This window comes from Pseudophryne corroboree, chromosome 11, assembly GCF_028390025.1.
Source record: "Pseudophryne corroboree isolate aPseCor3 chromosome 11, aPseCor3.hap2, whole genome shotgun sequence".
Taxonomy (NCBI): domain Eukaryota; kingdom Metazoa; phylum Chordata; class Amphibia; order Anura; family Myobatrachidae; genus Pseudophryne; species Pseudophryne corroboree.
In genome coordinates this window covers 354,240,465-354,257,902 of record NC_086454.1, presented here as the reverse complement: position 1 = coordinate 354,257,902, position 17,438 = coordinate 354,240,465, and the positions used below count along the sequence as shown (strand labels likewise).

At 47.5% G+C, this 17,438-nt stretch overlaps 1 protein-coding gene across 2 annotated transcripts in view; it reads right to left on the bottom strand.

Annotated features, from left to right (window-relative positions):
* Window positions 1-2,479: 2,479 nt before the first annotated feature.
* The window catches only part of NUDT19 (nudix hydrolase 19), an 83,085-nt gene continuing 68,126 nt past the window's right edge, over window positions 2,480-17,438 (bottom strand). For both annotated transcript variants that reach the window (XM_063946009.1, XM_063946008.1), the window contains exon 4: window positions 2,480-3,017. In XM_063946009.1, the coding sequence (XP_063802079.1) occupies window positions 2,791-3,017 (227 nt within the window). In that variant the 3' untranslated portion in view covers window positions 2,480-2,790. The remainder of the gene's footprint in view (window positions 3,018-17,438) is intronic.

Below are 17,438 nucleotides of genomic sequence, written 5' to 3'. Positions count from 1 at the left end.
TATTACCTGTTTGTTACATATTTGTTCATCATTCAGACAAAATTAAGTTTAAAACATTTTTACTAAATTTTCTCTTAAAATGTAAAAAAAAAAAAACACATTCAAAATAATGCTAGCTATAGTCACACTTTAGAATATAATAAGTTGCCAGGAACTGACAACAGTTATTTCTTTATAAAATGAGCTAATAAATACCAAAATGTTTCTTGAAAACTCTGAGCTCACATTATCGCCTTGCTCATACATCAGTATCTTTCTAGCTGCACGTATAACCAGTTCAAAGGCTAGCCTGCAAATACACAGGGCTGCCATCAGACGTGATGGGGCCCGGGACTGACAAATGTGTCAGGGCCCCACCGCCACACACACTGCCCTATAGCACCCCCTGCATCCCCCAAAGCTTACCAATTTGAGGGGCCCGGTGGCATTAGTGAGGATCAGGGGGCCAGGCCAGCTGCCTGCGCAACGTCAGACAGCCACAGAGAGACAGAGCTGCGCAGAGCCAATTAGAGCTCGGAGACTGGCATAGAGCCAGCTGTGAGCCAATCAGAGCTCGGGGACTGGCAGCCAATCCGAAGCTGCCGAGTGGCTGTTTTTTATAGTAAGAATACCGCCGCGGCTCTGTCTCTTCGTAGCTTCCTGCCCTGCCGGTGCGCAGGCAGCTGGCCTGGCCCCCCTCAATCTTCACTGCTGCCATCCGGGCCCCATCTCAGTCAGTCAGGATTGGAGCCCCCCCCCCCCCCCCCCCCAGTGACGGGCCTGCAAATACATCTGCATCCCCTTTTAGCTGCACATACAATCAATTTAAAGGCTGCAAATAAATCCGCGTCCATTTAGCTGCACATATAGGACAGTATCCAATTGGGTCAGAAGCCGCCACGTATCAGGAATTTTGTGGCAGGTCAAACCAAATTCGTAATAAGCGTGCATTTCCTGATCGCGGCCCCGTAAACACATAAGTCCGCATCCTACATGGTTTTGCATGAAAATTTACGATTTTTTGGCCGGAAAAGTGGGGGCTAATTGGATGGTCTGGGAAAAAAAATTGCGCTACCAAATTTAAAAAATAAAATAAACGGGGGTATTTTTGCACCCAGGTCTATAATCAGTTCAAAGGCAAGTCCCGCTTTAGTATTTTAACTCACAGTACAGAGAGTCAGGTAGGTAGGTGGTTCCCAAATCTGGTCCCCATGGCTACTTGACAGTCCAGGTTTTCAGTATATCCATACTTGGTATATATGGTTAAATCAAACAGACTGAAGTACTAATAAAGTCAGGTGTGCCCAAGCAGGGATATCCTTAAATCCTGCACTGTCAGTGAGTCTGGGAACCTAAGCAGTAGACTGAAACAACATCACAATAATGCAGTCATAGCCATCTGCTAGGATCCAGCGATATCATTGCAACACAAGGCACTAAGGGGTAGATGTATGAAGCAGTGAAAAGAGTAGAGACGTGCGCCAGTGGAGACGTTGCCCGTGGCAACCAATCAGCTGCTACATAGAATTTTATAGAATACACTTGGTAAATGTTACTTGAAAGCTGACTGGTTGCCACAGGCAACTTCTCCACTCTTTTCACTGCCTCATACACCGGGTGTGGTATGTTAGATAGATTAGACTAAGGGCAACAGTGTCTAGGTCAACCACTATTGGTCGACAGTAAGTAGGTCAACAGGGTTTCTAGGTTGACAGGGTCTCTAAGTCGACATGAAAAAAGGTCGACATGAGTTTTATTTTATTGGTGTCATTTTCTTTGTTGAGTGACCGGGAACCCCAATTAGTGCAACACATCCCCTCGCATGGCTCGCTTCCGCTGCGCTCAGCACATATTACCGTTCCCAATTGTAGTCCATGTGGATCGTAAAGTATGAAAAAGTAAAAAAAATGGGAAAAAAGTGAAAAACTCATGTCGACCTTGAGTCCCTTTTTAACCTAGAATAATGGTCGAACTAGACATTGTCGACCTAGAGACGGATCCCCATACACCTACCCCTAAGTGTCTTATGTCTCAATGATGTCATTATTTCCTGGGTCTTCAATTGGCTTCATTCTGATAACTATTAGCCCCGCACAGGAAATGCCGGCTATTATCCCCGCACAGGAAATGCCGGCTATTATCCCCGCACAGGAAATGCCGGCTATTATCCCCTCACAGGAAATGCCGGCTATTATCCCCTCACAGGAAATGCCGGCTATTATCCCCTCACAGGAAATGGCGGCTATTATCCCCACACAGGAAATGCCGGCTATTAGCCCCACACAGGAAATGCCGGCTATTAGCCCCACACAGGAAATGCCGGCTTCCACACTATAAAAATATATTTATATTTTTTTATATAAACCATGAAATCTCTTAATCTGGTACAGACTGTAATATCTGCGGTGTCACCTCTCTGTGGCGGTAGTTAGGCCGCAATCTACTGACTGACTGGAAGCTCACAGACATCCATATTTTACACATAAACTAGAGACAAATCTACAATGATACAATTATGTATTCCCTTATAATAATAGAATACATAAAGAAATAAAATGCAATTATTGCTGAATTTTGGTGATTCTATCACAGATCTGGTCCCCAGGTATTTTCTTCCTATAGTTACTATGAGGAACTCTGCTAAATCATTTATTACCATGAGGTAAATCAGGACCAATACTGGGGCAGATTTACTTTTTTGTACGATTTAGTAGATTTTGGGTATGGCGCTCCAAATCACGAGACATTCCGGAAAACCTTTCCCACGCATTTTGCAGAATGAGCCCCATTGTCTGAATCAGATTTTACTATTTAAATCTTGCTCTTGGGCTCTGTACCACGTTTTACATCTGTTCCGAGCGGGTTGACGTGCTTATGTTTCGGCTTTGTGTTTACAAAGAAAATCGGGACGCCGTCAATATGTACTAGGCGATGGATGCGCTCTCCTTCCCGGAGAGAATCTTCAATGGTCCTGTTCGTGGAGTACTTTTTTTGCATTTCCCCCGTGACATCCGGATCATCGGGATATAGCTCATCTCCTATCAAATAAAAAAGAATCTGGTTTAATCCTATATCAAATGGGGCAGGTTCCTGATTTTCACAAAAGTTCCGATAACATTTGAAAACCCGGTGCTGTTAAACTGTTAGACCTTAGGGAGATTGTGCTATAAGGGTCAATAGAAAGGAATGTAAAATAATGAAATAAAATGGTTTAAGAGGTCAGCAGGTATATAAAACCTGCCGCTGAAACTGAAAACCCAAAACAGGTAACTGATAATCCAAGAATGAGACCGACGCGTTTCGCCTCAAACAAGTGTTTCATCAAGACCCGGTAGATCTGAATTCGGACAGCAGTCTACTGTGTAAATGTAGTGATGTGTAAGTATTACTTTAAAGATATTATTTAATTAATATGACTTATTTATTATATTATTACCATATAGCGCTGGCATATTCTGTTGCGCTTTACAATTGGGAACAAACATTGGGGCAGATGTATTAACCTGGAGAAGGCATAAGGAAGTGATAAACTGGTGATAAGTGCAAGGTGATAAACACACCAGCCAATCAGCTTGTAACTGTTAATTTACATATTGGAGCTGATTGGCTGGTGCGTTTATCACCTTGCATTTATCACTGGTATATCACTTCCTTATGCCGTCTCCAGGTTAATACATCTGCCCCTGTATGTGATAGGGCACACAAACAAAATGGCTGCTGTACTTTTAATGTTTATATTAGTGATTGTATAATAATTATGGGAAAGCCCAGACTATGGGGTCGATTCAGCCGCAAAAATGACAAAAAGGATGCGGGCGCAGTACCCATCCAATGCATGTGCGTTCGCGAGGCGGGGGGAAAGCTCTATTTCCAAGGCAGAGACAGAGCGTTGCAGGGGCGTGGCTAAGAAACGGGGGCATGATGGGGCGTGATCAGGGCGGCTGCGTGACATTATACGGAGGGAGAGGTGAGTATTATTAAAATGGGTGCAGGGGGTGCACCCCGGGGCTCCATGTGCACGCACACACTCTGCATCCTCTATAGATACACCACTGTATAGAGGGGATATAATTGGGTAGGGCAGCTGATGGAGGTCACGGGGGCGGTTCTGGAATGTAATAAGCTGCCTGAAGAGGTGAGATTTCGGGTAACGCGTGAAGGCTTGGAGACTAGAGGCGAGTCTTATTGCTGTTTGGGGGGGTGGGGGCGGGGGGCATTCCACAGCCCCCAAAAAGTCCTGTAACCGTGAATGGGAGCATGTAATGAGTGTGGATGAGAGACGCAGATCTTGGGCAGAGCGGAGAGGACGGTTGGGAGATATTGGGGGTAATTCAGACCTGATCGCTAGGCTGTGTTTTCGCACAGTGGGTGATCAGGTCCAAACTGGACATGTGCCCGTCCGGGCGTGCCTAACGCCGAGAGCATCTCAGTCTGGGCGGGCGCACGCGCCTGTGACGGCGACACGCCCCATTCACTAGAATGGGAGAGCGTCTCCGTCCGGGGGGCGCGCGCGTCCGGACCGAGATGGCTCTCGCAGTTAGGCACGCCCGGGCGGGCACACCCAGGCAAAGACGGAGCCATGACTAGCGTGGCTCCATCTGTACATGTGAGTAGAAGGGATGCAGTCAGCATTCCGAAGGACGGGATCCCGGCGCTCAAAATACTGACAGGACTCGGGATCCCGGCACCTAAATACCGATACCTGGAATCCACATCGATTCGATCGCATCCCGCCGTTAGAAGGGGAATTAGGGTTCAGGGATGGGAAGGATAGGGTGAAGTACTGGGGAATGAGGGTTAGGCACTTAGAAGGGTAGGTTAGAGTTAGGCACCAAGCGGGGAGGGTTAGGGATAGGCAGTGGGGAAGGGTTAGGTTTAGGCAGTGGAGAGGGGAGGGTTAGGTTTAGGCAGTGGAGAAGGGAGGGTTAGGTTTAGGCAGTGGAGAAGGGAGGGTTAGGGTTAGGTAGTGGGGGAGGGTTAGGGTTAGGCAGCGGGGAAGGGAGGGTTTGGTTTAGGCGCCAAGCGGGGAGGGTTAGGGATAGGCAGCGGGGAAGGGAGGGTTAGGTAGTGGGGAAGGGAGGGTTAGGTTTAGGCAGCAGGGAAGAGAGGGTTAGGTTTAGGCAGTGGGGAAGGGAAGGTTAGGGTTAGGCAGTGGGGAAGGTTAGGGTTAGGCAGTGGGGAAGGGAAGATTAGATTTAGACAGTGGAGAAGGCAGGGTTAGGGTTAGGCAGTGGGGAAGGGAGGGTTAGATTTAGACAGTGGAGAAGGCAGGGTTAGAGTTAGACAGTGGGGAAGGGAGGGTTAGATTTAGACAGTGGAGAAGGCAGGGTTAGAGTTAGGCAGTGGGGAAGGGAGGGTTAGGGTTAGGCAGTGGAGAAGGCAGGGTTAGGGGTAGGCGCCCACAACGGAGGGTTAGGGGGCTTAATGGGGGTCTGTCGGGATTCTGATGGACGGGATACCGCTGTCGGTATACTGACAGCCAGCATTCCGTCCATCGGCAAATCATACTGAACCTGAGTAGAAGTATTTTATATTGAATAATGAAATAGTGAAGGCGCACAAAGAAAAGGGTATATTGGCAACTGGTTTGATGATTATTATATTTATTGCAATAATATTCTTATCATTAAAATACTCAATAAAAAATATATTTCAAAAATACACAAACAACACGTAAAGCTGTAGACACTCTGATGCCTCTTATATGTAGACACTAGCAAGTTGCTAATTGCTGGCTAAAGTTTAGCATGTAGTTAGTGTGCATGAACAATGCAGTCTGTTAGTAAAGTCACAGGGATACAAACACTTATTGTCGTATTATACTTCACCCTTCAATGGTGTATAGATGGTACTGTAGTAGCGCTCCTGATTGTAATCATGCAATCCCGTGCCTCCTCCAAATTGCTCCATTATCTGCATTTCTCCAGTCCCAAGAGATGTACAGAGGCTATGAAGGCTTAAGTGGCTGGACAGTAAGGCGGCACGTTGTGCAGCGGCTGTTGTAGATCAAGGGACATACACTTGGTATAGGGGGCCTCGACTTCAGGTTTCAGTGTTTCCGGTTCTGTGCATTCCACCCACGCGCCACTTGTTTGCTTGCGTCAACTAACGCGTTTCTCTGCCTAATTGGATGGCAGTTTCCTCTTCCTCTGATGAAACCGCCATGCAATTAGGCGGAGAAACGCGTAATTGTGTCTACAGCTTTACTTGTTGTTTGTGTATTTAAATATATTTGTTATTGAGTATTTTATTGATATGAATATTAGTTAAAATAAGATTTTACTTACCGGTAAATCTATTTCTCGTAGTCCGTAGAGGATGCTTGGGACTCCGTAAGGACCATGGGGAAGAGACGGGCTCCGCAGGAGACATGGGCACTTTAAGAAAGAATTTAGTTCCTGGTGTGCACTGGCTCCTCCCTCTCTGCCCCTCCTCCAGACCTCAGTTAGAGAACTGTGCCCAGAGGAGATGGACAGTACGAGGAAAGGATTTTTGTTAATCCAAGGGCAAGATTCATACCAGCCACACCATATAACTTGTGATAACAATCCAGTAAACAGTATGACAATAACATAGCATCAGTTCACGCCCGATGCAACAATAACGTAACCCTTATTGAAGCAATAACTATATACAAGTATTGCAGAAGAAGGCTGCACTTGGGACGGGCGCCCAGCATCCTCTACGGACTACGAGAAATAGATTTACCGGTAAGTAAAATCTTATTTTCTCTAATGTCCTAGAGGATGCTGGAGACTCCGTAAGGACCATGGGGATTATACCAAAGCTCCCAAACGGGCGGGAGAGTGCGGATGACTCTGCAGCACCGATTGAGCAAACATGAGGTCCTCCTCAGCCAGGGTATCAAACTTATAGAATTTTGCAAAGGTGTTTGTACCCGACCAAGTAGCAGCTCGACACAGCTGTAGTGCCGAGACCCCTCGGGCAGCCGCCCAAGAAGAGCCCACTTTCCTAGTGGAATGGGCCTTGATCGATTTAGGTAACGGCAATCCTGCCGTAGAATGCGCCTGCTGAATCGTGTTACAGATCCAGTGAGCAATAGTCTGCTTTGAAGCAGGGCCGCCAAGCTTGTTGGCTGCATACAGAACAAACAGTGCTTCTGTTTTTCGGACTCTAGCCGTCCTGGCTACATACATTTTCAAAGCCCTGACCACATCAAGGGACTCGGAATCCTCTAAGTCCCGTGTAGCCACAGGCACCACAATAGGTTGGTTCATATGAAAGGATGAAACCACTTTTGGCAGGAACTGAGGACGGGTCCGAAATTTCGCTCTATTCATATGGAAAACCAGATAGGGGCTTTTATGTGATAAAGCCGCTAATTCCGACACTCGCCTAGCCGAAGCCAGGGCTAATAACATGACCACCTTCCATGTGAGATATTTCAACTCCACCGTTTTAAGTGGTTCAAACCAGTGTGACTTTAGGAAGCCCAAGACCACATTAAGGTCCCAAGGCGCCACCGGAGGCACAAATGGAGGCTGAATATGCAGTACTCCCTTAACAAAAGTCTAAACTTCTGGGAGAGAAGCCAATTCTTTTTTAAAGAAAATGGATAGGGCCGAAATCTGGACCTTAATGGAGCCTAATTTAAGGCCCAAATCCACTCCAGTTTGTAGGAAGTGAAGGAAACGGCCCAGATGGAATTCTTCCGTAGGAGCATTCCTGGCCTCACACCAAGAAACATATTTTCGCCATGTACGGTGATAATGTTTTGCCGTTACTTCCTTCCTAGCCTTTATCAGCGTAGGGATAACCTCAACCGGAATACCTTTTTCCGCTAGGATCCGGTGTTCAACCGCCATGCCGTCAAACGCAGCCGCGGTAAGTCTTGGAACTGACAGGGTCCCTGTTGCAACCGGTCCTGCCTTAGAGGAAGAGGCCACGGATCTTCCGTGAGCATTTCCTGCAGATCTGGATACCAGGTCCGTCGTGGCCAATCTGGAACAACGAGGATTGTTCTCACTCCTTTTCTTCTTACTATTCTCAACACCTTGGGTATGAGATGAAGAGGAGGAAATACATAGACGGACCGGAACACCCACGGTGTCACGAGGGCGTCTACCGCTGCTGCCTGAGGGTCTTTTGGACCTGGCGCAATACCTCTGTAGCTTTTTGTTGAGGCGGGACGCCATCATGTCTATCTGTGGCAGTTCCCACCGACTCACAATCTGTGCGAAGACTTCTGGATGAAGTCTCCACTCTCCCGGGTGTAGGTCGTGTCTGCTGAGGAAGTCTGCTTCCCAGTTGTCCACTCCCGGAATGAACACTGCTGACAGTGCGCTTACATGATTCTCCGCCCAGCGAAGAATCCTGGTGGCTTCCGCCATTGCCGCTCTGCTCCTTGTGCCGCCTTGGCGGTTTACATGAGCCACTGCGGTGATGTTGTCTGACTGGATCAGAACTGGTTGGTCGCCAAGTAAGGCCTCCGCTTGACGTAGGGCATTGTATATGGCCCTTAGTTCCAGGATGTTGATGTGCAGACAAGTCTCTTGACTTGACCAAAGACCCTGGAAATTTCTTCCCTGTGTGACTGCTCCCCAACCTCGGAGGCTTGCGTCCGTGGTCACCAGGATCCAATCCTGAATGCCGAATCTGCGGCCCTCGAGAAGGTGAGCACTCTGCAGCCACCACAGGAGTGACACCCTGGCCCTGGGGGACAGGGTGATCAACCGATGCATCTGTAGATGTGATCCGGACCACTTGTCCAACAGATCCCATTGGAAAGTCCTCGCATGGAACCTGCCAAAGGGAATGGCCTCGTATGAGGCCACCATCTTTCCCAGGACTCGAGTGCAATGATGCACAGACACCTGTCTTGATTTCAAAAGGTTCCTGACCAGAGTCATAAGTTCCTGGGCTTTTTCTATCGGAAGATAAACCCTTTTCTGGGTCGTGTCCAGAATCATGCCCAAGAAAGGCAGACGAGTCATAGGAACCAACTGCGACTTTGGGATATTGAGAATCCAGCCGTGTTGTTGTAACACTTTCAGTGAAAGAGATACGCTGTTCAGGAACTGCTCTCTTGATCTCGCTTTTATGAGGAGATCATCCAAGTACAGGATAATTGTGACACCCTGCTTGCGAAGGAGCACCATCATTTCCGCCATAACCTTGGTGAAAATCCTCGGAGCCGTTGAGAGACCAAACGGCAACGTCTGAAATTGGTAATGACAGTCGTATACCGCAAATCTTAGGTACGCCTGATGAGGTGGATAAATGGGGACATGAAGGTACGCATCCTTTATGTCCAGTGACACCATAAAATCCCCCCCTTCCAGGCTGGCGATGACCGCTCTTAGCGATTCCATCTTGAACTTGAACCTTTTCAAGTATAGGTTCAGAGATTTTAAATTCAATATGGGTCTGACCGAACCGTCCGGTTTCGGAACCACAAACATGGTCGAATAATAACCCCTTCCCTGTTGAAGGAGGGGAACCTCGACCACCACCTGCTGAGGATACAATTTTTGTATTGCATTTAACACTATCTCCCTCTCTAGGGGGGAGGACGGTGGGGCCGATTTGAAAAACCGGCGAGGAGGCACCTCTTCGAATTCCAGCTTGTAACCCTGAGACACAATTTCTATTGCCCAGGGATCCACCTGGGAGTGAACCCACATGTGGCTGAAATTCCGAAGACGTGCCCCCACTGGCCCCGACTCCTCCAGTGGAGCCCCAGCATCATGCGGTGGATTTTGCAGAGGCCGGGGAGGACTTCTGTTCCTGGGAACTAGCTGTATTGTGCAGCTTCTTTCCTCTGCCCCTCCCTCTAGCAAGAAAGGACGCACCTCGGACTTTCTTGTTTCTTTGTGAACGAAAGGACTGCATTTGGTAATACGGTGCTCTCTTAGGCTGTGAGGGAACATAAGGCAAAAAGTTTGACTTTCCAGCCGTAGCTGTGGAGACCAGGTCCGAGAGACCTTCACCGAACAATTCCTCACCCCTGTAAGGTAAAACCTCCATATGCCGTTTTGAGTCGGCATCACCTGTCCATTGCAGAGTCCACAGGACCCTTCTGGCAGAAATCGACATAGCATTTATTCTAGAACCCAGCAGACTAATGTCTCTTTGAGCATCTCTCATATAAAAGGACAGCGTCTTTAATATGCCCCAGGGTCAATAAAACAGTATCCCTATCTAGGGTATCAAACTCCCCTGATAAGGTCTCAGTCCATGCCGCTACCGCACTACAGACCCAGGCCGACGCGATTGCCGGTCTGAGCAAGGTACCTGAATGTGTATAAATGGACTTCAGGGTACCCTCCTGTTTGCGATCAGCAGCATCCTTGAGGGTAGCCATATCCTGGGACGGCAGGGCTACCTTTTTGGATAAGCGCGTTAAAGCTTTGTCCACCCTAGGGGAGGATTCCCATCGTAACCTGTCCGTTGGCGGGAAAGGATACGCCATAAGAATCAGTTTGGAAATCTGCAGTTTTTTATCTGGAGATTCCCAAGCTTTTTCACATAACTCATTCAGTTCGTGTGAGGGGGGAAAAGTTACCTCAGGTTTCTTTCCCTTATACATATAAACCCTTGTGTCAGGGACAGGGGTTTCCTCTGTGATGTGCAAAACCTCCTTGATTGCTATAAATCATATACCGGAGTGATTTAGCCAACTTTGGCTGTAACTTTGCCTCATCGTAATCGACACTGGAGTCAGAATCCATGTCGGTATCTGTGTCAACAATTTGGGATAGTGGGCACTTATGAGACCCTGACGGTCCCTGCGACATAGGATCAGGCACGGGTTGAGACCCTGAAAAAAACAGACGGCTGCGCTGAATGTCAGGGAAAGTGTGTATAAATGTGAAGAGAGCCAACGTATAATGAAATGCAATGTTTATTAATAAAAACTATAAAAATTAGTTAAAGACATGTATATTGGTATGCAAGTGTTCATTAAAAGAAAAATCACACTATGGTTTACTCATGATGTCTGTAATAGCTTGTGGTTGATACTAAAATAGCAGACGTATCATAGATGGTAAAAGTCCGTATTCCACTGGATATAGTTGATTTCTGCTAAACAGACAGGTGGTGAACAAGGTGCACGGATATTTTCCCAATTGGGTGTGTGTCCCTGAGTTGAAACAGATCTCAATACCTCTCCGGTGGGCTGGTCAAAGCCGAGCGTCCTCGGCGTATGAGTCCTGCAATGCCCACATAAGCTGTGCAGCGGAGGGGAGAAAGCCATCTACTCACAAGCTGGCTGTGGCGGCGTGCGTATTGATGCCGCTGGCGACGGGAGATTCAGAGGGAAAGTCCGATGTAGATAAATGTCGATGTGCACCTTGTAGTTACACCTAAGCAAGGTGTGTGTGAGGGCGGGTCCTGACGCGTTTCGTCACGCTCCACGGTTTTTTAAAAGTCACGTGGAGCGTGACGAAACGCGTCAATGGCGCACAGCTGCAGTGCTGTGCGTTACCTCCAGTGAAGATCACGAAGTCTTCTGCCGCCTGTGAAGTCTTCTTGCTTCTCATACTCACCCGGCTTCAGTCTTCCGGCTCTGCGAGGGGGACGGCGGCGCGGCTCTGGGACGCACGGCGAGGGTGAGATCCTGCGTACCGATCCCTCTGGAGCTAATGGTGTCCAGTAGCCTAAGAAGCAGGACCTATCTTCAGAGAGTAGGGCTGCTTCTCTCCCCTCTGTCCCACGATGCAGGGAGTCTGTTGCCAGCAGAGCTCCCTAAAAATAAAAAACCTAACAAGGACTTCCAAGATGGCCGGGCACAATATCCGTTTAATATATGGCGGCTGGGGGGCGTGTCCAGGATCGGCGATCTAGTGGACATGCGGGGCTCGAGGCCGCTCACGTTCCAGGAAGCCACTACTAGATACCCAACTTTGCTGGCCTATCCTGTGGCCTTTCTATTGGCTCAACATTATGTTTCATCCACTATTAGATGTTTTTCACCTGGGGACTGGGTTAATCCGTTGGATAAAATGCTGAAACAAACCCCTAAGGTTCAGAAGGCAATTTCGACTGCATATGGGTATTTTAGAACCGTCCTAGACTATTCACAGGGACTGGGAGGTATTATGTCTTGGAAAGATTGTCTCCCAGACATTGAAATTACAGACTTACTGGCGGCGCACGTTAAAGCCTGCAAATTATTTCCCTCTTCTAGATACAAAGAAATGTCCCTCAATATTTTACATAGGACTTATTTATCACCCCATAGAAGACACCTGATAGGACTTGCTGACACACATGCATGTTGGAAATGTGGCACTCTTCAGGCAGATTTATTTCACTGCCTGTGGACATGTCCTATGGTCAGACAGTTTTGGACCCAGATAAGAAACTACCTGACTGCCAATCTGGTGAACTATTGGAGGTTGTCTCCGGAGTGGGCACTCTTTGGTATCCTACCACCGAATCAGCGCCTCTCTTTGGGCAGTAAAAAACTGCTGCTGGCAATTAGTCTGGCGGCCAGAAAAGCCATTCTGCAGGTGTGGATAGCGAGAGATCCACCTACTCTATCACTATTTAAAGCCAAACTATTTTATCTCTTTAGGATGGAATGGATAAGTGTTCTGCTGGAAAAAGACTCTTAGATACATAATTTTTTTGAAGTTTGGGAGAGTTATATAACGACTTTGTCGATACCGGTTAGGAAACAGCTCCACGACTCATTGTCAAACACAGAATGGTTTCTGACCAGATTGGCTGCTGGAGATCCGCCGATTGTGCTTTAAAGTTGACTGACAGTCGGGGCTCTGTGGGCCGGGGGGTGGGGAATTCAGGCACGACTACGGGCACTTGTTTTTTTTTTGTTCTTCTCTCATCTTTGAATGCATAAGTTTGGGTCAATAGACTGAACTGAACTTTAGATCAGTGGAGCAAATGGTCTCCGGAGACTTGTTTCATGCAGATGCGTTGCTGTTGACTACTTATAATGGAAATGTCCCTTGATTAAAGACTCCACTGTATTCTTCCTTGCTCTATTTTCGTATGACACCCTTCTACCGATGTTTCGAAATTTAATGATTGTTCATGTCTGTATTGCATATATTGCTTCAATAAAAAAATAAGATTTTACTTACCGATAAATCTATTTCTCGGAGTCCGTAGTGGATGCTGGGGTTCCTGAAAGGACCATGGGGAATAGCGGCTCCGCAGGAGACAGGGCACAAAAAGTAAAGCTTTTTCCGATCAGGTGGTGTGCACTGGCTCCTCCCCCTATGACCCTCCTCCAGACTCCAGTTAGGTACTGTGCCCGGACGAGCGTACACAATAAGGGAGGATTTTGAATCCCGGGTAAGACTCATACCAGCCACACCAATCACACCGTACAACTTGTGATCTAAACCCAGTTAACAGTATGATAACAGCGGAGCCTCTGAAAGATGGCTTCCTACAACAATAACCCGAATAAGTTAACAAAAACTATGTACAATTTATGCAGATAATCCGCACTTGGGATGGGCGCCCAGCATCCACTACGGACTCCGAGAAATAGATTTATCGGTAAGTAAAATCTTATTTTCTCTATCGTCCTAGTGGATGCTGCGGTTCCTGAAAGGACCATGGGGATTATACCAAAGCTCCCAAACGGGCGGGAGAGTGCGGATGACTCTGCAGCACCGAATGAGAGAACTCCAGGTCCTCCTTAGCCAGAGTATCAAATTTGTAAAATTTTACAAACGTGTTCTCCCCTGACCACGTAGCTGCTCGGCAAAGTTGTAATGCCGAGACCCCTCGGGCAGCCGCCCAAGATGAGCCCACCTTCCTTGTGGAGTGGGCCTTTACAGATTTAGGCTGTGGCAGGCCTGCCACAGAATGTGCCAGTTGGATTGTGCTACAGATCCAACGAGCAATCGTCTGCTTAGACGCAGGAGCACCCATCTTGTTGGGTGCATACAATATAAACAACGAGTCAGATTTTCTGACTCCAGCTGTTCTTGCAATATATATTTTTAATGCTCTGACAACGTCCAGTAACTTGGAGTCCTCCAAGTCACTTGTAGCCGCAGGCACTACAATAGGCTGGTTCAGATGAAATGCTGACACCACCTTAGGGAGAAAATGCGGACGAGTCCGCAGTTCTGCCCTGTCCGAATGGAAAATCAGATATGGGCTTTTGTAAGATAAAGCTGCCAATTCTGACACTCTCCTGGCAGAAGCCAGGGCTAGAAGCATGGTCACTTTCCAAGTGAGATATTTCAAATCCACCTTATTTAGTGGTTCAAACCAATGAGATTTTAGAAAATCCAAAACTACATTGAGATCCCACGGTGCCACTGGAGGCACCACAGGAGGCTGTATATGCAGCACTCCCTTCACAAAGGTCTGGACTTCAGGGACTGAAGCCAATTCTTTTTGAAAGAAAATCGACAGGGCCGAAATTTGAACCTTAATAGATCCCAATTTGAGACCCATAGACAATCCTGATTGCAGGAAATGTAGGAATCGACCCAGTTGAAATTCCTCCGTCGGAGCACTCCGATCTTCGCACCACGCAACATATTTTCGCCAAATTCGGTGATAATGTTGCACGGTTACTTCTTTCCTTGCTTTAATCAAAGTAGGAATGACTTCTTCCGGCATGCCTTTTTCCATTAGGATCCGGCGTTCAACCGCCATGCCGTCAAACGCAGCCGCGGTAAGTCTTGAAACAGACAGGGACCCTGCTGAAGCAAGTCCCTCCTTAGAGGTAGAGGCCACGGATCTTCCGTGATCATCTCTTGAAGTTCCGGGTACCAAGTCCTTCTTGGCCAATCCGGAACCACTAGTATCGTTCTTACGCCTCTTTGCCGTATAATTCTCAATACTTTTGGTATGAGAGGCAGAGGAGGAAACACATACACCGACTGGTACACCCAAGGCGTTACCAGCGCGTCCACAGCTATTGCCTGCGGATCTCTTGACCTGGCGCAATACCTGTCCAGTTTTTTGTTGAGGCGAGACGCCATCATGTCCACCATTGGTCTTTCCCAACGGGTTACCAGCATGTGGAAGACTTCTGGATGAAGTCCCCACTCTCCCGGGTGAAGATCGTGTCTGCTGAGGAAGTCTGCTTCCCAGTTGTCCACTCCCGGGATGAACACTGCTGATAGCGCTATCACATGATTCTCTGCCCAGCGAAGAATCCTTGCAGCTTCTGCCATTGCACTCCTGCTTCTTGTGCCGCCCTGTCTGTTCACATGGGCGACTGCCGTGATGTTGTCCGACTGGATCAACACCGGTTTTCCCTGAAGCAGAGGTTCTGCCTGGCTTAGAGCATTGTATATTGCTCTTAGTTCCAGAATGTTTATGTGAAGAGACGTTTCCAGGCTCGTCCATACTCCCTGGAAGTTTCTTCCTTGTGTGACTGCTCCCCAGCCTCTCAGGCTGGCGTCCGTGGTCACCAGGATCCAATCCTGTATGCCGAATCTGCGGCCCTCCAATAGATGAGGACTCTGCAACCACCACAGAAGAGACACCCTTGTCCTTGGAGACAGGGTTATCCGTAGGTGCATCTGAAGATGCGACCCTGACCATTTGTCCAACAGATCCCTTTGGAAAATTCTTGCGTGGAATCTGCCGAATGGAATTGCTTCGTAAGAAGCCACCATTTTTCCCAGGACTCTTGTGCATTGATGTACAGACACCTTTCCTGGTTTTAGGAGGTTCCTGACAAGCTCGGATAACTCCTTGGCTTTTTCCTCCGGGAGAAAAACCTTTTTCTGAACCGTGTCCAGAATCATCCCTAGGAACAGCAGACGAGTTGTCGGCATTAACTGGGATTTTGGAATATTCAGAATCCACCCGTGCTGTTTTAGCACTTCTTGAGACAGTGCTAATCCCATCTCTAGCTGTTCTCTGGACCTCGCCCTTATTAGGAGATCGTCCAAGTATGGGATAATTAATACGCCTTTTCTTCGAAGAAGAATCATCATCTCGGCCATCACCTTTGTAAAGATCCGAGGTGCCGTGGACAATCCGAACGGCAGCGTCTGAAACTGATAGTGACAGTTTTGTACAACGAACCTGAGGTACCCCTGGTGTGAGGGGTAAATTGGAACGTGGAGATACGCATCCTTGATGTCCAAGGATACCATAAAGTCCCCCTCTTCCAGGTTCGCTATCACTGCTCTGAGTGACTCCATTTTGAACTTGAACTTCTTTATGTACAGGTTCAAGGACTTCAGATTTAGAATAGGCCTTACCGAGCCATCCGGCTTCGGTACCACAAAAAGAGTGGAATAATACCCCTTCCCTTGTTGTAGAAGAGGTACCTTGACTATCACCTGCTGAGAGTACAGCTTGTGAATGGCTTCCAAAACCGTCTCCCTTTCGGAGGGGGACGTTGGTAAAGCAGACTTCAGGAAACGGCGAGGTGGATCCGTCTCTAATTCCAACCTGTACCCTTGAGATATTATCTGCAGGATCCAGGGATCTACCTGCGAGTGAGCCCACTGCGCGCTGTAATTTTTGAGACGACCGCCCACCATCCCCGAGTCCGCTTGAGGAGCCCCAGCGTCATGCTGAGGCTTTTGTAGAAGCCGGGGAGGGCTTCTGTTCCTGGGAAGGAGCTGCGTGTTGCTGTCTCTTCCCTCGACCTTTGCCTCGTGGCAGATATGAATAGCCCTTTGCTCTCTTATTTTTAAAGGAACGAAAGGGCTGCGGTTGAAAAGTCGGTGCCTTTTTCTGTGGGGGAGTGACTTGAGGTAGAAAGGTGGATGAAGGGTTAAATCTCCTCTGTCATTGTGCATTGTGTAAATATTGTTTCTTTTTCTTTTGCCTTGGATTTAGCTTGCATTGCATAAAATGAATATAGCTCCACCCATAGTTTGTTGGGAACTGTGTGAAATCACCACCCCTAGATGAAGTACTAGGCTGTATCCTACTTCCCCCCATGTAGCCTGTTTTATCCCTCCTATGCAGTAAAGTTAAACCAATAAAGTATTTACTTTTGCCTACCCCTCCCTGGACATTCCAATCCCTCCCTAGACAATGATGCCTTATATACCATTGTTATGAACAATAAACGGAGAGTGATTCTTAATTACATGGTGTCGTGTATAATCTGTAATTTTAAGGATTGCTCTCACTGACGTCAGTGGCCATCAAATCGAGGGGTACAAGAAGAGGCTGATATCCTTTCAAGTGGGGGCTCAGTCCTGGATTCAGTTGATCGCCCCCGAATCGGTAAGATAGAGAATTCATTGTCTGTCTTTTCCGTAAGGGATTGCGTTCAAACACTGAATTTGAACTCGCTCCGTGTTCCGGGAACACGTGACAAGGTAATATTTAAGTCCGGGACTTAATATTACGTAGTTTTATGTAAAGCCATAAAACAGGTATCAGGGATACCATATAATCTTTAATGTCTGGGACTTAAAGATACGTCTGAGAAAAGCGCAATTCTCCAAAGACGTTAGTATCTGGGATACTTAAAAAAATAGACCTGGGGTCTATACGTAACGTAGAAAATACCCCGATTTGATCGC